Genomic DNA, 24,267 nt, shown 5'->3' with positions numbered 1-24,267 from the left:
TCATTTCATACGAGTTTTGTTTAGATATAGGTTTGTTACGTTATTTGATGAACGACTTATTTCTTTCTATATTATATTCATATTACGAACATGCACTTAGGCAGACATGATATAAGCAATCATTCATATACAATATTTAATATTTTAAAACTTTCAACATAATCTATAGCATTTATTACTCTATGTAGCTATTTAGTAGCAAATTGTTTTTCTTCTTAGTTGTGCACTCTTAAATAAGTCTACACACCAAATCCGACGCGGGCCGGTGGCTACTTGCTGTCGGCATTATTTTAAGAGTATCATGTCGTCGACTTACACTCAACCATATTACCTGATAACACTTAAATTATAGCAATAAAAAGTAGCATATTCCGTGCCGACGACAGCGTTTTCTAACTAGTAATATTTAAATCTTCTAAGGAACCTACAACATAGCCGCCGACTCGATTCGGTGGACTTGTTGTATAGCCTTAACAGAATAGTCGGTGTTTCCTAGCAAAAGACAATCTTGATTATAGTACGAAATGACGTTTTTAACGGTACTGATTTTTCAGCGATTGTAGTGACCAAAATTGACAATACAATATACCTCAAAGCCTATATCTTCTTAAATAGTAATATGGGTATGTACTCTCAACAGCATGTTAAAACAAGCTCCAACCCCCCTTAAGAAGAGAGCTTATAAATAAAAGAAACTTTATTTCAGATACGTAGCATCCATAGTGGATCCATTAAAAATAACTAAAAGCTTATAATCTATGTAATATGAAGGTCGAGATGGCCTAGTGGTTAGAACGCGTGAATCTTAACCGATGATTGTGGTTTGAATAACCCGGGCAAGCACCACTGAATTTTCGTGTGCTTAATTTGTGTTTATAATTCATCTCGCGCTTGACGGTGAAGCAAAACATCGTGAGGAAACTTGCATGTGTCTAATTTCATTGAAATTCTGCCACATGTGTATTCTACCAACCCACATTGGAGCAGCGTGGTGGAATAAGCTTCTTCTCCAAACGTTCTCCTCAAAAGGGAGAGGAGGCCTTAGCCCAGCAGTGGGACATTCACAGGCTGTTAATATAATCTATGCAAATGGATATTTGTTATTTAGTCACAAGTGCGTTGTCAGTAATACATGTACGAACAATATGACGCACAATTGGAGAATCATACCTCTCAGCTATGGTCTTCAGGATGGAGTTGTTTGTATTGGTTTATATTGTATTGCATTACCTCATAGGAATTAATATAAAAACTCATGGTAAATAAAACTACGTATTAAATTCAACACTTTTTATATTATATATTTTAATCAACTTAATAAAATAAAATTATGGCATCAAAAACGTGTCTGTGTTCTGTGTGGTTAAATGACAAAATGTGAAAGCGTGGCAACGTGATACAGATTCAATAAGACAAAATTAACATAGATTATATAGATTAAAAAAATACTCATTTCGAACACTCGAGCCTCGTTGGGTTTAAATATGGAATGTGGAGGTAAGATATTATATTATATATTTGTATTTAAAAAAAAAAAAAACAAATTATTCCATTAATAAAATTAATAAATGCATAAATGTTTTTATCGTGTTATACACTCTGGCTATTTTTGCGCCATTATGGCGATTATTAGGGCCTTTACTTACTTTTCAAATGAAACCCATAAGAGCAAACTTCTCTTATCTCTACATTCCATAGCTTCACAGATTAGTAATGACAGATTGAAAGATGGTCAGGTAGCCATCTTTTTTTAATTATTATTTACGATCACGCGAACAATATTTGACTTTTTTATTATCTGTAATGTATTTTTCTAATTATAAGTATAAAGTTAAATTACGCTAGCCTCTGTTAATATTAACATTGAAAACATATTTATTAGACACAAGGATTCATTGTTACTTGAATGTACTTTTACTAGAGCGTACATAAATATATATAACGTTATTACGTCAAACAGACGATAAGGTGGATTACACACTAGCCATTTTGCACTAGAAATTCGACCTTTGTGAATTTCAATATTCTATGATTTTTTTATGACAAGTGATTCACTACAGACAAACAGTTGACGCGACATTTCTCCCTTTCTGACATAATTGATTTGACATTCGAAAGAATAAGACACTAAATCGATAGTTTATAATGTTATTCGTTAGTTAATATTTTTAATATAAATTATTTCCATTACAAAGCTACATCGTTCATTCGATCACGGTCTCGTAGGGGCAAATTCTCTCTGCGGCCGAAAACTTAAATATAATTTAAAAAAAAATGAATATATTTTTAATTCCAAGTTGTAAAACAATATCGTTAATTTTTTTCTTATAAATTAGATTATTTTATGTAGAAAAGTTTTATAAAAGCTATATTATAACTTTATAATCATTTAAGATATTTAATTTAAGTGCATTTTAAGAAATTATCTCGAAACTCAAGTGTATGATCGATTATTTTTAAAATATTAATTAAAATAATTAAAAAACAATTCGAGACAAATTATAATAAATAATTATATAATAAACATTTATGCTTATTTAAAAAAAAAACTAAACGCCATAATCCTTTACTCCACATCTGTTTTTTTTTAAAGCCTAAGGCAACTTTTAAAGGCTACTATTCCGCACACCATATTTATAAATATTATTTTCATTGGTCATAATAATACTTAATAATTGTGCTTATAAATATTTGCTTAAGAAATGTTATAAGAAATAAATTAGGCTCCATTTTGTTTTTAAAGTTTTAACAATGTTTGGACATTTTTTTTAATCTAAAGCTGGCGACTGACTTTTGTTAACAGCCGGTAACTAAATATACTAAGACCACACTTGACAAGCTTACTAAGCTAGTTTCGATTTTGACCAAAAGCCAAAATATCCTTGTTAAGTGAACAAAGATTAATGAAAGGCGATAAGTGATCAGATGGATTCGAATGTATCAGTTAAACCCGCAAGTCCGTCGCCATCATAATATTATAATCACAATTTCTTTTGCAACAAATTATTAAAATACTTTATAGAAAACGATGTATATAAATATGTTTTTTTTTTACATTTTACTCTTCATATATATTATATATATATTTATGCTACATACGTTGTGTTATTTGATACATTGTCTATATGAAGGCGTATTTATTCCACCCAGTCGTCACCACCAAATTCTACAACTTGTACCTGTGAAAAAAAAAACCGATAAAATATATGTTTTTTAATTGTACCGTTTTTTCTAGAACCTTCTCCTTAGGCATTAGCCCAAAAGTGGGACTTTCAGGGGCTGATTTACTATTCTAGACATTGTCGATAAAACACACATCTAGTACAACTTTTTTTTTATGTTATAAGTAGGCGGACGGCCAAATTGCCCACCTAATGGTAAGTGGCCACCATCGCCCATAGAAATTGGCGATGTAAGAAATATTAGCCATCACTTCGCCAATGCGCCACCAACCTTGGGAACTAAGATGTTATGTCCCCTAATTACATTGGCCTACTCATCCTTCGAACCGGAACACAACAATACCAAGTACTGCCCTTTTGCGGTAGAATATCTGATGCAAGGGTGGTACCTACCCAGACGGGCTTGCACGAAGCCCTACCACCTAGAAGTTCGTTCAGTAGTGACCCATTTGACGTCTATTAGCTTCATTAATCTCAAAAACTAAGACATTAAAGTTAAAAAACTAACGTCTCGCTTAGCAGCTGTTTAGTTAAAAAGTTATGTTTCTTTTTCTGTTATCATTGATTTTACATTCGAAAGAAGAAGACAGAACTCTTTTTGTACAAAGTTTTTAAGGCCGTAGGAATATTCTTACCTCACTCGGAGGACTGTCATTGCTGAAACCACCGCCCATCGCGTAGCCCGCCAGCCCGCCGGCCGCGAGCGCGCCCACTCCGAGCCCGACCGCCGCACCGGTGCCGAGCCCGCGACGCTGCTCGCCTTGCACATATTGCGTACCGTAGCCTTGTTGTTGCTGCAATAGTAATTAACATAAGCTTAGCATATACTTGTATACTTATAGAACTAATTCTCTATAGATAAGATCGGTGTGTTTTTTCTAAGGTACTGGAAAAAATACTAAAACATCCGAATAAATGAATCCGTAAAAATACAAGCTAGTTATGCAACCAGTACCAGGAAGAACATTTACAATAAAAACATAAAACTGCATCGTTGCATTTTGTCGTTGGTTTACTGGAAAACATAACTAATCAAATAAATTCATGTTAGTTTAGAGTTTTTTTTTAAGTTTAGGGAAACATGTATTTCAATAAACTATCAAACTGAGCATCCAAATTTATTCAGACGTTTTAATTCACTCCTTAGTTATTTTATATTATTTTTAAAAATACAATTTGGCTCTTCGAATACTTGACTAGCTGTTAAATAAATACACTCACCGCAACGCCCCCGAAACCTGAAACAATAAATATTTTGCTTAATAATCTGTGAAAAATATATTTTTCACGACTCTCCTCGATAGAATCTCCATTCCAAATCACTGATTATTTTTGGACTATTGCCATAAAAGTTACCAATTACGTTTGATTTTGACACAACGGTATATGTTAACATATTATCGGGTCGATTCCGGTTCGAATAAATACAGATGATTCAAAGTTGGATCGGAATTGAATCGGATGGGAACGTAGCGTACTCGTTGTAAATTAGTAAAATTCGGCCCCAGAGCGTTGTATTCATTGTGCCTGTATTTACTCGCCAATTAACGCAAGCAATTAATTTTGTAATAATTAATTCTTACTGCATACAAACAATTAATGCTATAATGGAGTTTTTATAGTAGTAATGTTATATTTGCAAACAAAAATATGAACAATCTTAAAAATAATATTAGCCATTTTATTGTAGTATTGGTAGGCGGACGAGCATATGAGCCACCCAATGGTAAGTGGCATTGTAAGAAAGGTTAACCATAGCTTACGTCGCCAATGCACCACCAACCTTGGGAACTAAGATGTCACTTGTGCACGTAATTACACTGGCTCACTCACCCTTCAAACCGGAACACAACAATATCAAGTACTGCTCTTTTGCGGTAGAATATCTGATGAGTGGGTACCTACACAAACAAGCTTGCTCAAAGCCCTACCACCAATATTTTACCATGCTTTAGACGTAATTATAAATAAATTGTGACAAATCTTTATTAGATAAAATCTACTGTTCGACTCAGAGAATGTCGTGGGCTTTAGATATTAAGTATTAAGGTAATGTAATAAAATGATTTTAATTTAGATTAGAAAACACATATGTATGGCTTTGCATTAAGCTAGACCAATTCTATTTTGACCTTTCCTTGGGTTAAACCTTCATTGCCCTAACTTATATTTCCTTGATACCCCACCCCTTCATTATATACTTTATAAAACATATTCATATATGTATTTAATTGATTTAGATTTTTTTATAAAGAAATATTAGACTTTAAGAATTATTATCATGAGCAAAAAAAAAATTTGTTAATTTTATATTCTTGTTAAATTATATTATATTTTTTAATGTTTACAATGAACAAATTATAAATAATCATGTTGTCGAATTGGAGGGCGTTGGTAGCTACAACATCGTTTAATACTGTCTTCAAGACCGATTTCGGCCACGGCGGCCAATCTTAAGAGAGATTAGCCAACTGCGCATGATATATTATAGTGCACAAGTGTGTGCGCAAACACAGGTGCACTCTCATAACCCGATAGGACGGCAATCCGATACGACCGGAAAGACTTCAGGCGCTTTACGTGCTTTCCGAGGCACGGGACACATTTCCAACTTATTAGCAACCCGGAGTCTGGACTCCGGGTTGCTAATATAGCCACTTACATATAGCCACTAGACCAACGAGGTAGTCAACTAAGCTACCTACAATTAGTGATAAAGGGGATTAATAAATATTCCATATTAATAATATACATTTAATTTATGCTATTTTATTTTCTTATATTTCATTGATTTTATAATAATTTATACACCAGTGTGACGTAATATTTTTCTGTTTACTGGTAACTGTCTTTTTAATATTTCTAAGTTGGCAACACGGTTTTTTAAAAGGGCGGCAAAGAGAGCTGTTAGTATGGAGGGATATAATAAATGGCTGCCGAGCTGGATATTTGGTTTCTTTTATTTATAAACAGTATCGACCATAATAAGACCGTTTACCGTAGCAACGTGACTTCGGTGTTGGTTTTGTACTATCTGTGGTAATTCAACTGAAAGAGAGATATTAAAGCTGCAAAAAACATTTGAGGGCAATATTTAAATTGAAAATAACAGTACAGTAACAGCCTGTGAATGTCCCACTGCTGGGCTAAGGCCTCCTCTCTATTTTTGAGGTTTTTTTTTTGGAGCTTATTCCACCACGCTGCTCCAATACAACCCGCATTGGAATACACATGTGGCAGAATTTCAGTGAAATTAGACACATGCAGGTCTCCTCACGACGTTTTCCTTCACCGTCAAGCACGAGATGAATTATAATCAAAAACTAAGCACATGAAAATTCAGTGGTGCTTGCCCGGGTTTGAACCCACAATCATTAGTTAAGAATCACGCGTCCTTACCATTGGGCAATCTCGGTTTCGAAGTTAGTTGTGCTTTGTAAAAACTTAAGGCACAATAATATGTCACAATGAATATGAACGCTTTAACAACTTATAACGTTAGCTGAGGAATTTAAGGTCGTAAATGTAGAGTACGATAATAATGAAAAATAATAATGAAAATAATATGAAATGTTTCTTTGTTATTGAAGAGAAAACTCAATATCAGGGTAGAAACGACGCGTAAGACAGTATCAGATTTATATATTTATTCAGAACATGCAACAAAAGTAGAAATAATTATAAAACTCATAAAATAATTTAAAAAAAAATGCTTCTCTAATTATAAGCGAGAATGAGGTTGATTACGCATAGGTATAAAAAAAAGTATTTGTTTATTAATTAATCTGCTGACGGTACACTACTACAAACGCAAAAACGTCTCCAAAGTGATTTGACGGTATGTATTCTTTTTTTTTTCTTATTTATTCGCGTAAAAGGCAAATATTTATATTATATGACGTCTTAAATTAAATTTGAGGATTATTAAGGAAAGTACAATATATTTGTGTAATATTTTTATTAACCACCATTATAATTTCACACAAAGTTTACATAAAACGAGAAAATGCAACATACGACGCCTAATATATAATACTATTGAATAATAAATTAAATCATAAGAGTTTTAAAGTGGCTTAAATTTATACAAATAAAAAGAAAACAAAAAAAAAATTGACAAATGAAATTAATTAAATTATTTTTTCACACAAGAAGGAGATAATTAAAGTCGATTATATTTATTTACTTTAAAAAAAGCAATGAATGAAAGTTAGTTATTGAATATATTGCCGGTAGCTCACGATATTAAATATACGATTCGTTTTGCTTACGGACAGTAGATAGTAATAAGAATAGTAAAAAAAATCATGACCAAAGCCACTTCAAAACTGGAAATATTAAAAAAAACAAACTCGAAGTCTCAATCGCGAATGTCAGTGAATTGAAAAAAAAAAAAAAACAAAATATAATGTTAAATATTATATATCTGTAAGTCAGTTTTCATTCCTTGATCGCCTTGAGAATCAACTGTTCCAACTTCCATATCGAATAATTTCGAACATAAAACGAAGCCAACGAACGAAGCGTCATCCGTTGCACTTGAATATAGCTTTATATTAAACACTCAAAAAAATATTTGATAATATAGAGACGTAAAAAAAAAAGAAAATACTACATCATCATAATAGATCGTTCATTTATAATTTATTAAAAAGTAATAATATAAAAAACTTAAAAGATAATTTACGAAAAAAAAAAAAAACAAAATAGTTTTATTAATGAACGCGTGTTATTTCAAAATAAATAACCTCTAACAATGACAGGAGTAAAGACATAAAACTCTTTGAACTTGAATTGTCATAAAGTCATTGGTCACCTTAAATACTCTATGATATTTATTATCTGTGAAAATTTACATTTTGAATGTCGTCAAAGTTGTTATCGGGACTGTGGAAGATAAATGAAACGCTTTAAATCGTTTCAATCGTTTGTAGTGCATAATACAGCAGAGCTATCGCTAGCAAATCGCATGGATTGTGTAAATCTAAAGTTTGTTTATTTTTTATTTTTACTATTTCTACCATTGGAATAGGCTATATTATAATTTGTTTTAAAATGTTAGTAATAGAAGAGTAAGAGTAGAAAAAAAAATGGAATATTTTACGAATAAAACATATAATGGAAAAAAAAACCTAATAAGTTACATATAAAATTAATATAATAGATTACAAATTATATATTAAAAATGAGATACAGATTTAAAATACGATAAGGTGCAAATCTACGTCACACGACATAGACTAAAAAATCTTTGTTGCCCTTCTTGATATTTCACAAACCACCTGAAATAAAAAAATACACATGAAATTCCATGAAAACAGTACAAGTAAATTCAACCTTGAAATTTTTATCAAAACGCTCCTAAAAAAGTTTGTACTTCAAAGACTGTATGTAACATTTAATTGTAATGAATGAAACTATACCACAACCCTATAGGGTTCCTATTAAGTATCCATAGGTGGTGCCCTGCTTTGCCGTCAGAGCGTCACGGTAGCAAGCGAAAGCGAACCCGTGGCGCTCCTCGTTAAGACGGAAAGGGTACCGCTGGTTTTTTAGTGGGTATTATTAGCCCCGATGTTTGGGGCTCTCGCGGCGCCTTGGACACCGGCGTTTTTCAGGCGTTAAAAAAAAACCTGACCTGCTGAAAGAACAGCACAATCTGTTGGTGGAACTACAGTTGATTCTAGGCTTTCACAAAGCTCTGCGACCAAAACTTATAAAATAAATTATATTAATTTACTTAAATAATAATAATGAATACCTACACATCGCGACCTGTATCGACCGGTTATGAGACTAAGCCCTCAGTAGAAGCCTGCGAAATAAAAATAAAAAAATAAAATAAAAATAAAAAATTATGTTACAAGAGCGAAAAATAAAAACGTGCAAAATCATACGAACAAAACGTAATACTATTGATGTTAATAATGTTAGTATGATTATAATTACATACATAAATTAATTAAATTATTAAAGACGAATTAAACAATGCACCGAAAAATCTCGATGCATATCTCTAGTTACTTACTATACATAATAAATGTGCTTGTGGAAGAGCTTAGAAAATTTTATATAATGTGTATAAAGATTTTTTATTAATAGTCTATTCCAACCACAAGAGTATAGACAAATAGACAACTCTGATTGACGCGATTTATATCTTGAATAATCTATCACATTGTCTATGGATTCCGGGAAAAAATGTTGCTTTGAATATTGGTCGCAGTTGTTATCGGAATATTGGAAGTAATCTTAAAATGGATGTATGTATGTTAATCAAGAAATGTGTGTAGTGGAATGTGTGGAATTACGCATGGAATGTGTAAATCTAGGATTTGTATATCTTTACTCCTTCTTTATTGCTTTACAAGAACTATAATATATTTTTCTATAATAACGAAGGCAGTTCAAATACCATAAAATATAACCATCTTTGTTTTACAAAATTATATGTAGTGCATAGTATTTCAACCTTATTAGACGTAATTCTGGCATATAAATGTTTTTTTTTTTTTAATATTGGCAAATTAAATTTATTATCACGACAAATTATTATGCTTTTAAAAAACCACGATTATTTGTGAATATTATTTCTCTCTGTGTTTCTTAAGCTCGTGTTGTTTAAATTAAGAATAAGTCGTGTGATTGGAGAAAATATTCAAAATGGCGGCGACATTACATGCTTAACGTGAACAATTATTTTTTAACTGTTTAGTTTTAGAATTTTATTAGAAACAACGCTACCGAAAATCAATTAAAGCGAACGTCGTAAAATAATTACAAAAACGGTGTATCTATGACATAGCGATAAAATGAATTTTTATATATGTACTAGCAACATGCCCCGGCCTCACACGGGCAGAATAACGGTCTACATATAACATTTATATCGTAATACATACATAAAAATGTCCTGCAGACCGATTTTCGGCCACGGCGGCCAATCTTAAGAAAGATTAGCCAACTACGCAGGAGATATTATAGTGCACAAGCACAAGCACAAACACAGGTGCACTCTCTATTCCCTAACTCTCATAATTCAATGGGACGGCAATCCGACACGACCGGAAAGCGTTCAGGCGCAGGACCAACGGCTTTACGTGCTTTCCGAGGCACGGGAGTGAACACACTTCCAACTTCCAGACTCCGAGCTGCTACTGAGAATTATCTGACAGAAAAACCCAATAACTTTTTATTGGCCTGACCAGGGAATTGAATCCAGGACCTCCGGGTCTGCGGCCTTGTATCTAGCCACTAGACCAACGAGGCGGTCAATACATATAACTGTTATGGTTTACGCGACACTCGTTGGTAAAGCTTCCAATCGGTTTGATTTCTTCCGATATATTCCGAATTCGTTCGGTTAGTTTTGAGTTTATCGCGTTCAGACAAATACTGTTTTATAATATTTAACGATTTCAAGAAATCTCAAATGCCACGTATTCATTAAATACGAAAACAAAAACTTTTGCAATATTTTATTGCTGACTGTACAAACAGTGACGTAATAAAGCCGCCATTTTAAAATCGCTTCTTCGTAAACACGACCTATTCTAAGCAGTACGGTCCACACAAAAATAAAATTGGATTTTTTTATCGTTTAAAAAAAGTCTGAACGATAATTGTTACAATAGCGTGAGTGTTTCCAAAGATTTGCAAATGCATATATACAGGCAACTATATCTTTGACGCGACATATTATGTGTTATATAGCCGTCACCAAAACGAATGTTAATGTTGTAAGCCTTAAAAAAGCACCACAACCAACATCTACAAAATATGAAACAAAACTTACCTTTCACCATGTAACGCCCCCGTTTACACTTCATTAATAACAAAACAACAGCGTTAAAAAAAAACTTATATTATTATTAATTTAAAAATAAAAAACTTAAGTTCATTAAATTGTTTTTGTTAGTTATACGTTGTATCCAACTATTTATAGTACGGTAATTATATCCTGTGGTAGTAGTTTCAATATCTTACTAATAGATGGCGCTGTACGATTTACGCGTTTACTTTTTTCATATCACTTTTTATATTATAATCTATTTGAATATATATATATTTAAACTGAATAAAATTAAAAATAAAATGCTTTGAATCATTGAAAAACATATTCAGTGCTAGCAAAGTTTTCGTGTCTTATTGATAGATGGCGCTGTACACATTTAAATCCGTAATTGAATTAACCAATACCGAACCGTGTAAGAATCCACCGTACTCTGTAATACCGTTATGATTCTTGGAATCAAAGATATGCCGTTATTCTAATTCTGTATTTCACATGACGTTTATACATTTATCTAACCTAACCTACCTATGGTAGTGTGGTAGATGTAAGGAGAGTTATTTTATGAATAAAAAATTGTCCCTTGAAATGTGTGAAATTTAAATGACGCTGCTTGAGAGAAAATTTTTGTGCAAACGCCGCCTTTTGTGCAAGCTGGTCTGGGTAGACACCAATTCTACCGCCAAACAGCTGCGGCTAAGCTATACTTAGTATTATTGTGTTCCGGTTTAAAAGGTGATTGAGCCAGTGTAACCACAGGCACGAAGGACATAACATCTCAGTTAGTGGTCATCAACATTGGCTCCGTAAAAAATATTAACCATCCCTTATATCGTCAATGCACCACCAACCTTGGGAACTATGTCAGGTCCACAGTTCCCGTAGTTCACAGTTACAATCGCCAGACAACAAACGGATAATAATAGACAATAGCTACCCAATAACCGCCCGACTTCATATCTGTTGGCGTGCCCCCAGCGCCCGGCACAGTGAATCGAAACACACAATACAATTTTCTAAAAATAATGTTAGTAATTCTTCTAACTTTGGACATTATTTTTAAGACTTCTAATTAAGATGCTAAAGTGTATTAAACTGTAAACGATTACTTAGTTAACTATTTACCTAATGTAAACATATTTTTGATAGAATACAGCGTAATTAAATAAAAAAGCTGATAAAACGATCAGTGTTATTTTGGTCGTAAATATACGACTCAGGCGAAATGGGCCCGAAAATATTTGTCGGATTAATTCGACCTAGGCGGTTAAAGGGTTAAGTAAAATGTAATGTTTACAGATTTAACGCTAATCAGCTCAATACACTTTAGAATTATTTAACTAACCTTTCGGAGTTAAAATTTAAAATATTTTTATATCGCCAACACGATTGTGCTCCTTATTCATTTGACAATATGAATCAATTTCAACTACAAGTGTTTCCGAGTTCAGCCCGCGCCCGACTATCGAATACTTTTACACTTTTAATATTTCCTACTTCCAAGTGATGCCCTGGTTTTATAATCTGTTAAAATAAACGCGTCACATCCCTAGTATATACATGCAAAATCAAAAGCGAAGCCGATGAAAATTATCTACATATCTACAATGTTAGTTTATTAGTTCACATTTTGTGTAATGGCGTGTTTTAAATTTTCACAATGATTAAATTATTTTACTAACCGTCCGAACTGACGACAGACAGCAAAAAAATTACATTAAAGCTTTTTTTTTTTGTATAAACATATAAAGGTAGCCAAATAGATGATTTGATGGTCGGTGGTAATGGTAGCAGGTCAACAATATAATAAATTACAATACAAAATTTATTTATTGAATATAGAAGCATTACCGCCAGAAAAGGAAATACATCGACCTGAGTAGAACCGGCGAAAGAAACTGAGATATTTTTTTAATAAATTATTCGTCAATTCTTCAAGACTTCAAATATCATACAAAAACCGACCCCCCGTCACGAAACACACACATAAAACACTACAATACACAAAATTTAATTAATCATTCTTTATCATATGCATTTCATTAAATCTGTGCTATCTTGCAAGAACTCGCCTAACTCGTGACGTTAAAAGTTACATTGGTACGCTATTTTGATCTGTGTATCTATTGACATAAAATTCAATTTCGCATATCGCATTCCTCAAGTTCGACAGCGAGTTCCGAGTTCTAACAGAATAGCTGTAACGGTTTAGTTCTTACCTTGTGGCGCTCCGTACCCGGGGGCGCCGTACGAAGGCGGCGCACCGTAGCCGCCGTATGCGGGCGGTTCCGACTGGAAATATTACATAACACAATATATAAATAACGAAATGTGTAACAAATATCGATATAATATCGATTTTTTTTTTTATAGTATAGGTAGGCGGACGAGCATATGGGCCACCTGATGGTAAGTGGTCACCAACGCCCATAGACATTGGCATTATAAGAAATGTTAACCATCGCTAACAATGCGCCACCAACCTTGGGAACTAAGATGTTATGTCCATTGTGCCTGTGATTACACTGGCTCACTCACCCCTCAAACCGGAACACAACAATACCAAGTACTGCTGTTTTGCCGTAGAATATCTGATGAGTGGGTGGTACCTACCCAGACGAGCTTGTACAAAGCTCTACCACGAGTAAGTTTCTAGTTTTCAAAGTAGATTCTAAATTGCGAACCGGCGGAACGACACATTAAATTGAATTTTATAAACACGATTCAAAATTGCTTGTAAAAGTTGCCGCTATTATTATTTATCACACTCGTGTGAGTCACGCACACCACCACACGTACTTGCTCACGTGGCGTTACGTCCTTCAAGGTCACCTCTCTGAACTTTGACCTAAGAATAAGTTAGGTTTCCTTTCAAAATCAAATTTTATTCAGCAAACAATAATAGCGGGACGTGTTTTTCTCAAACACATTCAAATTACATTCGAAATCACTGAACGCAAAATATCAAAAAACGCTCGAGTAAAGTACTACGAAAATACTCTTATTAAGTCGTGGATTTCTTTCGAATTTAATCTCCTACGAAGATCCGTTATTAGCTGTCTCTTATTTACTCACACGTTATCAAAGGTACAGAAGACTAACACACACACACACACACACACACACACACACACACACAAACACACACACACACACACACACAAACACACACACACACAAACACACACACACAAACACACACACACAAACACACACACAAACACACACACACACACACACACACACACACACACACACACACACACGAAAACTAATCATATACAATGAGTAATATATGTCCTGTATGAAACTAACCGAATACTAGAAAAACTCTATACTCTTTCATCATCTAAATCATAAAAAAAAATATAGTGTGCACGAGTAAAACTCTTAATTTGTATGACTTTTACCAACATCGTCTACAATCAACGTCATATTCCTCTCAATTTACGCAATACCATAATCAATTATACATCAAAACCTTCCTTTTTTCCATCAGTGAAAACCGTAAAAAAAACCATTCTGTTGTTTTCGAGTTAATCCCGTTCAGACAGACTGACATACAGACACGGGGATTTGATTTTATAATATATAGTGATATAATGTTGTACACTACAATAGACATTATTAAATCAATAATAATTTCATTACTAGACGTTACTCACCATATACATCTGGCTGGGTGGTGGCTGTTCACCTTCGAAGCCAATGAACTGCATCATAACGTCACCGTCGATGGTCAAGTGGGAGATGCGCTGGAATGGGAGACGGTGAGGGAAATCGCAGAAGTGGATGCCGTTGAGAGCGATCTGAAATTATTTGTCATTATTTCGTTAGAGTTATGTATTTGAAAGCGAGCAATCCTACTATAATAATAACTTATTTATTTCGTCGTTTTCGAACGAAATAAATAACTACAAGAATTTATGTTGTACATAATTTATGTTACAAATTAAGCACATGAAAATTCAGTGGTGCTTGTTTAGATTCACACGTTCTCACCACTGGGCCATCTCGTGCTATACGGTGCAGGAAAACATTGTGAGGAAACCTGCATGTGTCTAATTTCACTGAAATTCCGCCACATGTGTATTCCACGGACCCGCATTGGAGCAGCATGGTGGAATAAGCTCCATACCTTCTCCTCAAAAAGGGAGAGGAGGCCTTAGCCCAGCAGTGGGACATTCACAGGCTGTTACTGTACTGCGTACTGTAATTTATGTCGTACAATAAAATAAATAAAAACAACCGGATCACAACAACTTGAAAATTTTGATGTTCGTTGGTTGATTAACCGCCCAAAATTCAAAATTAGAACAACAACAGAGGTACGTAAATATATTGACACCTCAACCATAGATACAAAACGGATCTTTAAAATCTTACCTTAAATGATTGAGTGTCACAAAGTACAAGAGCCTCAAACGGCTGCCCCCTAACCAGGGACATGCAACCATTAGTCTCCTCTACACCCCAGTTCATGGCGGCCAGGTGGTTCCTGACCACACACATCTCCACGAAGCGGAAGTTTAAATGCATAGCGATGTCATCACGAGGGTCTGTATTGGGGCCGCATTGAAAGTTGATGGCGAACCTGGTAACAAAATTTACTCGGCATTGTTTAACTAATCACCTACAAAACAATGTTTATAAGTAAGGCTGATAATTTTTAAGTTTCAAATAAAAACTACCAAGAAAAGAAATAACCCAGTGGCTAGTCCTACTGAGTCTTCAAAAACATTGTGAGGTGTGTGTGTGATTTTTTTCATGTTATAGGTAGGCAAAAGAACTATCTGATGGTATATGGTCACTACCAGCCATACACATTGGCGATATATTAAATATTAACCATTTCTTAAATCATCGCACACTGGCAACAACTGTGGGAACTAAGTTATGTGCCAGTAGTTACACTGGCTCACTCACCCTTCGAACCAAAACACAGTAATACTAAGTATTGCTATTTGGCTGTAGAATATTTGATGAGTGGGTGGTCCTACCACCTACCACCTAGTCAATCTCAAAACGTCTTCCTCAAGAAGAGAGGATGCCTTTATATAATAATAATAAAATATATAATAAATACAATGATTTCGTACCTTTGACCTCCTGGTGGGACATTCCCTTGGAATCGGACCATGCGGCCGGGATACATACCCCCAGGAATCGGTTGCACACATGGTATTACCTGCAAATGTATTTATTAGACAATAGTTCAATAAAAAAATTATTAATTATAATTATTATGCAGAATAATACATCATCATATTATTAGACAGATAATAAAACAGCTTATGTTGGTTTGTATTAATTGACTTTCATGTAGGATATACTTATATATAAGAATAATTTTACTATCAATTTTAAAAGTTAAGCCGCTTTAATGAACAAGGCTTAAGGCATATGCATTAAACAAGAAATGCTACGGCTGTCCTTCATAAAATGTTACATTTGATATTGCATAATATTTCTTATAATGTATAAATCTATGGATCAATAGATATAATGAATATTTATTGAAATCAAATCAAAATATACTTTATTCAAGTAGAGTAAGCATTTTTTGTATGTTTACAAAATTTCACTTGATATAAGGCTTGGGATTTAAATTCTACTGTAAATAACCAGCAAGAAACTTGGTTAGTATTTCTCATTAATCAAAAATATGCATATAATAATTATATACATTTAAAAATAGTGTTACCTGTATTAAAAACAGCAAAAACTCATTCGAAACTCTTTTATCATCTATATATTCTTGTATAGCCTAATTTATTTGTTGGTAATTATCATACAGTCTAGAATTTTATTAATATAATATTTTTTTGTTATTCAACCATATTAAATACAGTATTTCTCTGATAAGAAAAGATACATCAACTCTCATTCGAGATTTTAATTTCCTATTGTAATTAATAATCTTATTAGATAAGAGAATAAGTTATATGAACTGCTAAAAATCAAAGATTTCGGTTTTTCATAAAGATAATTTTATTGTGAACAGGAAAAAATGCATTTAGGCATAATCATGACGCATTCACAGAAAGCAAAAGGGCCTTGAACAGAGTTAGTGTAGCAATTTTTTGATAGGCAGGTTCGTTGAAATCTTTTTTACATTGTCAACGCACGAACGACAATTAAATTCTATTTACTTTGTAAATTACGTTAACGAGCAACTGATATCGAAGTGATGCCCTTGGAATCACCAAAGACGTTGTAATAAGTTACCTATATGAGTTATATTCATTAAAAATGCACAATATAAAATGTATTCTTACCGGGCTGTAAATCGGTGGCGCGGCCATATTTATACTGTGTTATAACTGTTGTTGTTAAGCTTAAATGATACTGCTTGATATATCTTCAATGATTTAGTAGAAAATATTCTTAGATTCACCGGTTACGCCTCAATCGCTAGTAAAATACAGTTTGCAATTGATTATTAGTCGAGAATGCGTCATACGTCATATGACGGTAACTGAAAAAACAATACGTCAAAACTTTATAAAATATTGCAATAACTAAAAAAAAATATTTAAAAGGAAATGATTGCTTAGATAAAATCAATTTTAATATTGAAAAACTTGTGTGTTGTATTTATTTTTCCTACGAATTCAATATCGTTTAAAAAAATCATTTTCAGCATGATGGCATTGTTTTTATAACATATACAATTGAGATTAAAAAGCAAGATACCAATGCAATACTATCATACAATGAAATTGTAAATATTGCAAGTGGCAACAGCAGAATTATTTTTCTCCATTTGACGCATTAAGCCTATTGTAATAATGATTATCCAGAAGTAAAACCAATTTAAGCTAATTAAATTTGTTTATTACGCCAGACGATTGTCTTACAATTCGTCGTAGTTGCGTCTGAATCTAATAAAACTTGTGAACCATCAAAATGACTATCGAAGGCAACAAGGACGAAGCAGATAGGTGTATAGAAATTGCGCAAAATGCATTTACTGCTGGAAACGCAGAGAAAGCTGAACGTTTTTTGCTGAAGGCCGAGCGATTATATCCTACAGCGCGAGCCAAAGAACTATTAACGCGAGTCAGAGCTGCGGGTAGTACGGGAAGTGTGCCCAAACGTACACCTCCGAGCAGCCCTAGTGCGGAAGATATACGAAGAAGGAAACCTCCTACACATCAACCTCCTCAAAGGGAATATACTTCGGAGCAGCTAGAAGCCGTACGCAGAGTGAAAACCAAGTGTAAGGATTACTATGAAGTTCTAGGTCAGTACAGAAATAGTTAAATTCAAGGTCGAATTGCTCAATATATACCTGAATAGTGGTTAGTAAAATGAATAGTATTGAATAGTGTATCAATTTTGTAATAAAGTTAAAATAAACATATTTCAGGTAAAAATAAATCTACTTAAAAGTGAATGCTTAATAACCATCATTAAGCAAAAATATTTAACAGTAATTAAATTTATATATGAATATTTTCCTAATGCTTACAACGTCTTTCTTTTAGTTGTTTAATTATGTCTTATGTTTATCATGTGTAAGTTTCAATCACAATGTATAAATTTATATCTATGCATACAAAAGTTTGGGCTTTTAAGATAAAAGCTTACACTCTCGGACAGTGAATGCTTATAGACGTTATAACAATTACTTATCTATTATGTCTTCCAGTGTGCTGTCCCTAAGAGTGCATATAATTAAGTAAATATTTAAGTATATAAATAAATGTTTATAATATAGTATATAAAGATATCACAGAACAATGAAAATGAATTTGATTTATGCGTTTTGTAACTTAAACGTTTATGTAGTATTTGATTTTATTTTACTGGTTGTAGGGTTTTGTCCAAGCTTGTCTATGGCAATATTTTGTAAATTGTAATGCTCTATTTAGCCCTTAATTAGAGACATCATATCTTCAATCTCATTGTTGATAGTGTATTGTTTGTCTTACCAAAATAAATAATATTAGAAAATAATAAGAGATAGATAAACTGGCAAATAAGCCACCTGTAGTGGTCACCACTCTCCAGAGAGTACCATTGGAATTAACATAAATTTCTGTCAACAGGAGTAACCAAGGAGGCAACAGACTCTGACATAAAGAAAGCTTACAAGAAGTTGGCACTTCAGCTCCATCCAGACAAGAATCACGCTCCTGGAGCTGCCGAAGCATTTAAGGTACTTGTTATAATGAAATAACACTCTCTATTTACTTATCAAGACCATAACAGTTATGACTGGTGGTTATGGTTATGGCTTTGTGCAAGCTCGTCTGGGTAGGTACCACCCACTCATCAGATATTCTACCGCAAAACAGCAATACTTGATATTGTTGTGTTCCGGTTCGAAGCGTGAGTGAGCCAGTGTAATTACAGGCACAAGGGACATAAAATCTTAGTTCCCAAGGTTGGTGGTGCATTGGCTATAAGCAATGGTTGACATTTCTTACAATGCCAATGTCTAAGGGCGTTTGGTGACCACTTACCATCAGGTGGCCCATATGCTCGTCCACCTTCCTATTCTATAAAAAAAAAAAAATGACAACTAGAAAAGTGAGTAGCAGAGGCAATAATGCCACATTTTACTGACTGCCTAGCTTTGATATCCTTCTGACCGGTTTTGGCTATGGCGACTATTTTCAATGGAGTCCAGTCTGATGTAATGATTGCACTTATATTATATTGATTATATATTAGCTTCAGAAACGTTTCATTCGAACGTTACGCGAAAATGTGAACTTTATAAGTTACTCGCATCAACGGTCAAATATTAAATGCCACAAATTTGTATGTGTAAAATGAAAATATTATCTGGAGATATTTTATCAACCGGGGTCCAACTATAGCTAAGAACTATTAACGTCTCATAAATAAAAACGAAAAAATATATTATTCATCAAATCAGTCAAGTCATTTAAGAATAGAATTATGAACACATATATATATATAATAAATAATATGTTCATTGCAAACAGGCAATAGGCAATGCGGCAGCCATCCTCACAGACCCAGAGAAGCGAAAGCAGTACGACCTGCGTGGTGATGAGCCGACCCACACGACTCACACTCACCATCAGTACTATGCACGAGGCTTTGAGTCAGACCTCACCGCTGAGGAGCTCTTCAACATGTTCTTTGGTGCTGCCGGTGAGTCTTGAGGATAAAAAATAGTTGTAGTTTCGTCTTCACCTTAAGAAGTGAAGTCCAAGCTTCAAGTGAAAGCTTGGAGCTTTACCAACAAGATGAATTATTATAAAAGCAAATTAATAATATAAAAATGTGGTATGTGGTACGGATTCGAAACCGTGATCCTTCAATATCTAAGTTATCCACTGGACAGCTTGTGCTATATCTTTTAATATACTATTAATTAATATAAAACGAATTAAGCTTGATAGCTTAATTCGTTTTATATCATATCTTCTAAAGCATATATTCTTCTTAAAGCATATCTTCTCTAAATAATCCAGCAGTAGGACGGCTGGGCAAAGGTCTCCTCTCCTTTTAAGGAGAAGGTTATTGGATTAATTAACGGAGCTTACAATTATCTCATAATATTTCCAGCATTCCCCGGCGGCGGTCCCACCGTCTACACTCGCAGACGAGCTCGCGAGCCCGAACCGAGAGACAGCCACGCCGGCATCGTTCAGCTATTACCGGTCCTGGTGCTGGTGCTCCTCTCCATGATGTCCGGCTTCTTTATTAGCGAACCGGTGTACAGTCTCAGTCCGAGCCCGAAATATCCCGTACCGAGAGAGACTGTCAACCTAAAGGTATACATCAATATCGACTTCATCCAGCTGGTGATGAAAGCACTAAGTACTGGAACCAGTTCTGGGACAATTATATCAGCTTCGTTGGTCCAGGTGCTAGGTCATAAGGCAGCAGATCCCAAAGTCAATCAATAGAAAATAAATAAAGTTCTCTGTCAGGATGTCATCATTCAGCTTGAACTCCAACAATTATACAAGCATTTTTATTCTGACTAGATATTTCTTTATTATATTGAAAATGGTAAACAAGTACAAAATAAAGACAAGAAAAGGTGACAGAGCCTCTGTAGCCATTTCTCTGATATCAGTAATCCTCCTACCATTGAGATGGGTTATATGTGTAACCACTCACCATCATGTATTCTATTACCATTCTTTCTTGATATTCTAAATGGTTAAGCTGATTTCAATTAATATATTTTATCCAGGTGCCGTACTATGTGAAGGAGAACTTCCACACAGATTATCAGGGATCATTGAGGAGACTCGAGATGGCCATCGAAGAGGAATATATAGGTGAGATTGTATTAAAAGCACACCCCGGAGGTCCCAGGTTGGGCCAATGAAAATTTATTCAGTTATTCTGTCGAGAATTCTCAGTAGCAGCCCAGAGTCTGAAAGTCGGAAGTGTGTACGCACTCCTGTGCCTCGGATAGCACGTAAAGCCGTTGGTCCTTCGCCTGAACTCTTTCCGGTCGTGTCGGATTGCCGTCCTATCGGATTATGAGAGTTAGGGAATAGAGAGTGCACCTGTGTTTGCACACACACTCGTGCACTATAATATCTCCTGCGCAGTTGGCTAATCACTCTCGAGATTGGCCGCCACGGCCGACATTATTTACATATTTTATCTGACACCGTGTGTGCTCGCCACGGCCTGCGCTGCGCAGTGGGGCTGCGGCACGCGTGCCAGCGGGAGCGCAACTACCGCGACAGCGTGGCGTGGAAGGCGCGCAACTTCGGCGACTCGCGCCACTCGGCCGACGCGCAGCGCCTGCGCATGCCGTCGTGCGAGAAGCTGCAGCAGTTCCAGCGGTAGGCGCGCCGGCTCCGGCGGTAGGCGGACCCTCATGTTATCAATTTTGTTTTAATCGTTCGAATCGTTTAACGGATTGTATATTATTGCTTTTTTATTTGATTATTCTGCATTTTTTTCTTGGTTATGAACTTTTGGAAAGTGTAGCGCTTAGTGTTAGCCCCTCTACTGGCCGTTCCGACTCACCCTCGTAGACAAATCATTCCATTAAGAGTCCAATTTTCCCGCACCTCCTCCATGAGCTATTTATCGACACTATGTATCAAATTCCGGTATATTGACGTCGTAGTACTTTTATTTATTTAAAATATTTATTCAAAAAAAAAAATTTATTGTAGACCGATATCGGAGTTAGCAAATACAAAATTGACAAATAAAACACATGTGTCCAACTTTTTTTATGTCTGCTTAATTACTAAATATTTTTCATTCGAATTTTTCTTGATAATATCCCAGGGATATGGACTTCGCCTAACCGTAGTTAACACTCTGGGTCATTTTAACCCCACAGAAAAAACTTGGACTTGAATCGTCGAAATGGTTATTGAATGAATTTATAATTAACGAATAGCAATAAACAGCAATGAAAAAAAAATAGCAACAACTGAGAACAAACTAAGACTAATGATCTATATTTAATGGCAATCCCAATCATTTAAAAGTTCACAAAAGATTCGTGAAACTTGCATCTCCTATATACTTATGATGCACCATAGCGATGTCACAGACACGCCCCGCATAAAGTATACGCGCCACACACGCACCAGGAAGAAGAGGGGGGAGGGGTACGAGCAAGAGAGAGCGTCATGTGGTTTGCCGTGACGGCTTATTGTTAGAATTAGTAACTTAAAATTACACTGCCCTGTTTCAACGCCTTAAATATATACTCATGTTATAAATGCGTCAGTCTGTCTGTTCGCCACGGCTAAACCACTATATGAAGCATGCTTGTACCCTGGGGAAGGACATCAGCTACTTTTTACACTTATAACAAACCTCTAAACTAATAAATATGAAAATTATAAATATCTGTACTAAAACGCGCACGCATGTATGGATTAATATCTCATGTCCCCCTAGGGAGTATTTGTACATGTTGGGAAGTCCTATTCTAGAGATACAGCGGTCAATATTCAGCTTTTTCAACTACAGTCTACAAGACGAATTGTTTTTCTATCTCACCCCATTACCATTAGTGTTTATTTCAGATCTAAACCAAGTATGTTAAGTTTATTTTCAAAATCAATGAGAAATAATTAAGATATTGCCCGTTAGTCCAAAGGGTTGTAAGTAAATATAAGATTTTATTTTTTATCTGTGAAATATTCTATTTTATGTGTATAGTTACCATGGCAATGGAATATTTGTGAGTAATTTGCGGAAGAGGGTATTCCCTCCGCCCTTATGCGATTTATACAAAGGTTTACCTGGTGGTATGGCTATGTGAAAGCCGGTGTGGGTGGTACCATCCAATCAAATATTCTACCGCCAACCAGCTTAGTATTATTGTGTAGAATAAGACAGGCAGTGTAACTACAGGCACAAGTGGCATTGACGATATAAGGGATGGTTAATATTTCTTACAAAATACAGGAGGTGGTGACCACTTAACATAAAGTATCCAATTGGCCAGTCTGCCTGTCTATTTGAAGAAAAAGACGGTTACGTTGTTGACAATTAAAGCTTGCAGGGTATTGTATCATGTCCTGTCTATCATTGCAAAAACTTCATATATATGTATATTTATTGGTTATATTATTATATATTTAATAGTTTCTATTTTACATGTTAAAATATTTATAAGTTATTAGCAAAACCCGGCATATGTTACTCTGTCTGTGTATACAGTTATTCGTGACGATCGGTTACGGTATAGAAGATACATTGCAGCGCCATCTAGTGTTGTAATTCTGCAAGTAGCAATACTTATTCTTATTATGATCCGGTTCGAAGGGTGAGGCAGCCAGTGACTGTAGACAATTACATCTTAGTTTCCAAGGTTGGTGAATGAATTGCATGCATTGATGAAGATGAATTATTACTTACTGGCTATACACAGTGGTGACCACTTACCATCTTGTGGTACATCTTCCTACCTACCTATTTTATGTTAATAAAAATCGAATAATCATTTTTCTAAAGATAGGACAAATTTATCTTAAATTGTTTCTGAAACCCAATATCTTATTAATGCTTATGCTACATACGACCATTTGAATTAAGAGCAATATATTATATTATTAGGAAGTAAAAGTATGATGGTTTTAAGCAAAGTTTAAGTTCAAGCACGTGTGTTGGAATTCACGTGTGATGAAAGTAATAAAATATATGAAAGAAATATTTGCTAATCAGGCGTTGTTTACGGGAGTTTTGTTTGATGGTTGCCGTTTTGTTATAGATTGTCTATGGTGAATGTTTAATTTGATGTATAATAAAGTATAATTTATTCCCTATTTTGTTTTATTTTATTAGTATATAATGTCCTAAGTATATAAGAAC

General features: G+C 34.5%; 2 protein-coding genes across 2 annotated transcripts; one reads left to right on the top strand and one right to left on the bottom strand.

Moving 5' to 3' along the window:
- Positions 1-1,275: 1,275 nt before the first annotated feature.
- Positions 1,276-17,447, bottom strand: LOC126779636 (galectin-4-like). The gene is made up of 8 exons (XM_050503788.1): positions 17,253-17,447; positions 16,074-16,162; positions 15,361-15,568; positions 14,640-14,783; positions 13,194-13,266; positions 4,404-4,420; positions 3,818-3,976; positions 1,276-3,179 (listed from the first exon to the last, which is right to left on the bottom strand). Exons 1-8 carry the CDS (start codon positions 17,277-17,279, stop codon positions 3,138-3,140), a joined length of 759 nt encoding a protein of 252 aa, XP_050359745.1. The 5' UTR covers positions 17,280-17,447; the 3' UTR covers positions 1,276-3,137.
- A 274-nt stretch (positions 17,448-17,721) lies between these two features.
- On the top strand, positions 17,722-24,219 carry LOC126779598 (dnaJ homolog subfamily B member 12). Its single transcript, XM_050503735.1, has 6 exons — positions 17,722-18,220; positions 19,029-19,138; positions 19,935-20,106; positions 20,524-20,732; positions 21,161-21,248; positions 21,623-24,219. The coding sequence occupies exons 1-6, from the start codon at positions 17,884-17,886 to the stop codon at positions 21,769-21,771; spliced, it is 1,065 nt and encodes a 354-aa protein (XP_050359692.1). The 5' UTR covers positions 17,722-17,883; the 3' UTR covers positions 21,772-24,219.
- Positions 24,220-24,267: the final 48 nt, after the last annotated feature.

The sequence above is a fragment of the Nymphalis io genome, chromosome 29 (assembly GCF_905147045.1).
Source record: "Nymphalis io chromosome 29, ilAglIoxx1.1, whole genome shotgun sequence".
NCBI classification, from domain to species: domain Eukaryota; kingdom Metazoa; phylum Arthropoda; class Insecta; order Lepidoptera; family Nymphalidae; genus Nymphalis; species Nymphalis io.
Note: the sequence above shows the minus strand (reverse complement) of the source record. Positions and strands in the feature narration are given on the sequence as shown.

Excerpts from the sequence above, each read along its gene's own strand:
- LOC126779636 (XM_050503788.1), bottom strand. The coding sequence starts at position 17,279 with ATGGCCGCGCCACCGATTTACAGCCCG. Across the intron at positions 16,163-17,252 it reads CGCCACCGATTTACAGCCCG|GTAATACCATGTGTGCAACC; the intron begins GTAAGAATACAT and ends ATACATTTGCAG. Across the intron at positions 15,569-16,073 it reads GTCCCACCAGGAGGTCAAAG|GTTCGCCATCAACTTTCAAT; the intron begins GTACGAAATCAT and ends TTTTGTTACCAG.
- LOC126779598 (XM_050503735.1), top strand. The coding sequence starts at position 17,884 with ATGACTATCGAAGGCAACAAGGACGAAGCAGATAGGTGTATAGAAATT. Across the intron at positions 19,139-19,934 it reads GAGCTGCCGAAGCATTTAAG|GCAATAGGCAATGCGGCAGC; the intron begins GTACTTGTTATA and ends CATTGCAAACAG. Across the intron at positions 21,249-21,622 it reads CATCGAAGAGGAATATATAG|TGGGGCTGCGGCACGCGTGC; the intron begins GTGAGATTGTAT and ends TGCGCTGCGCAG.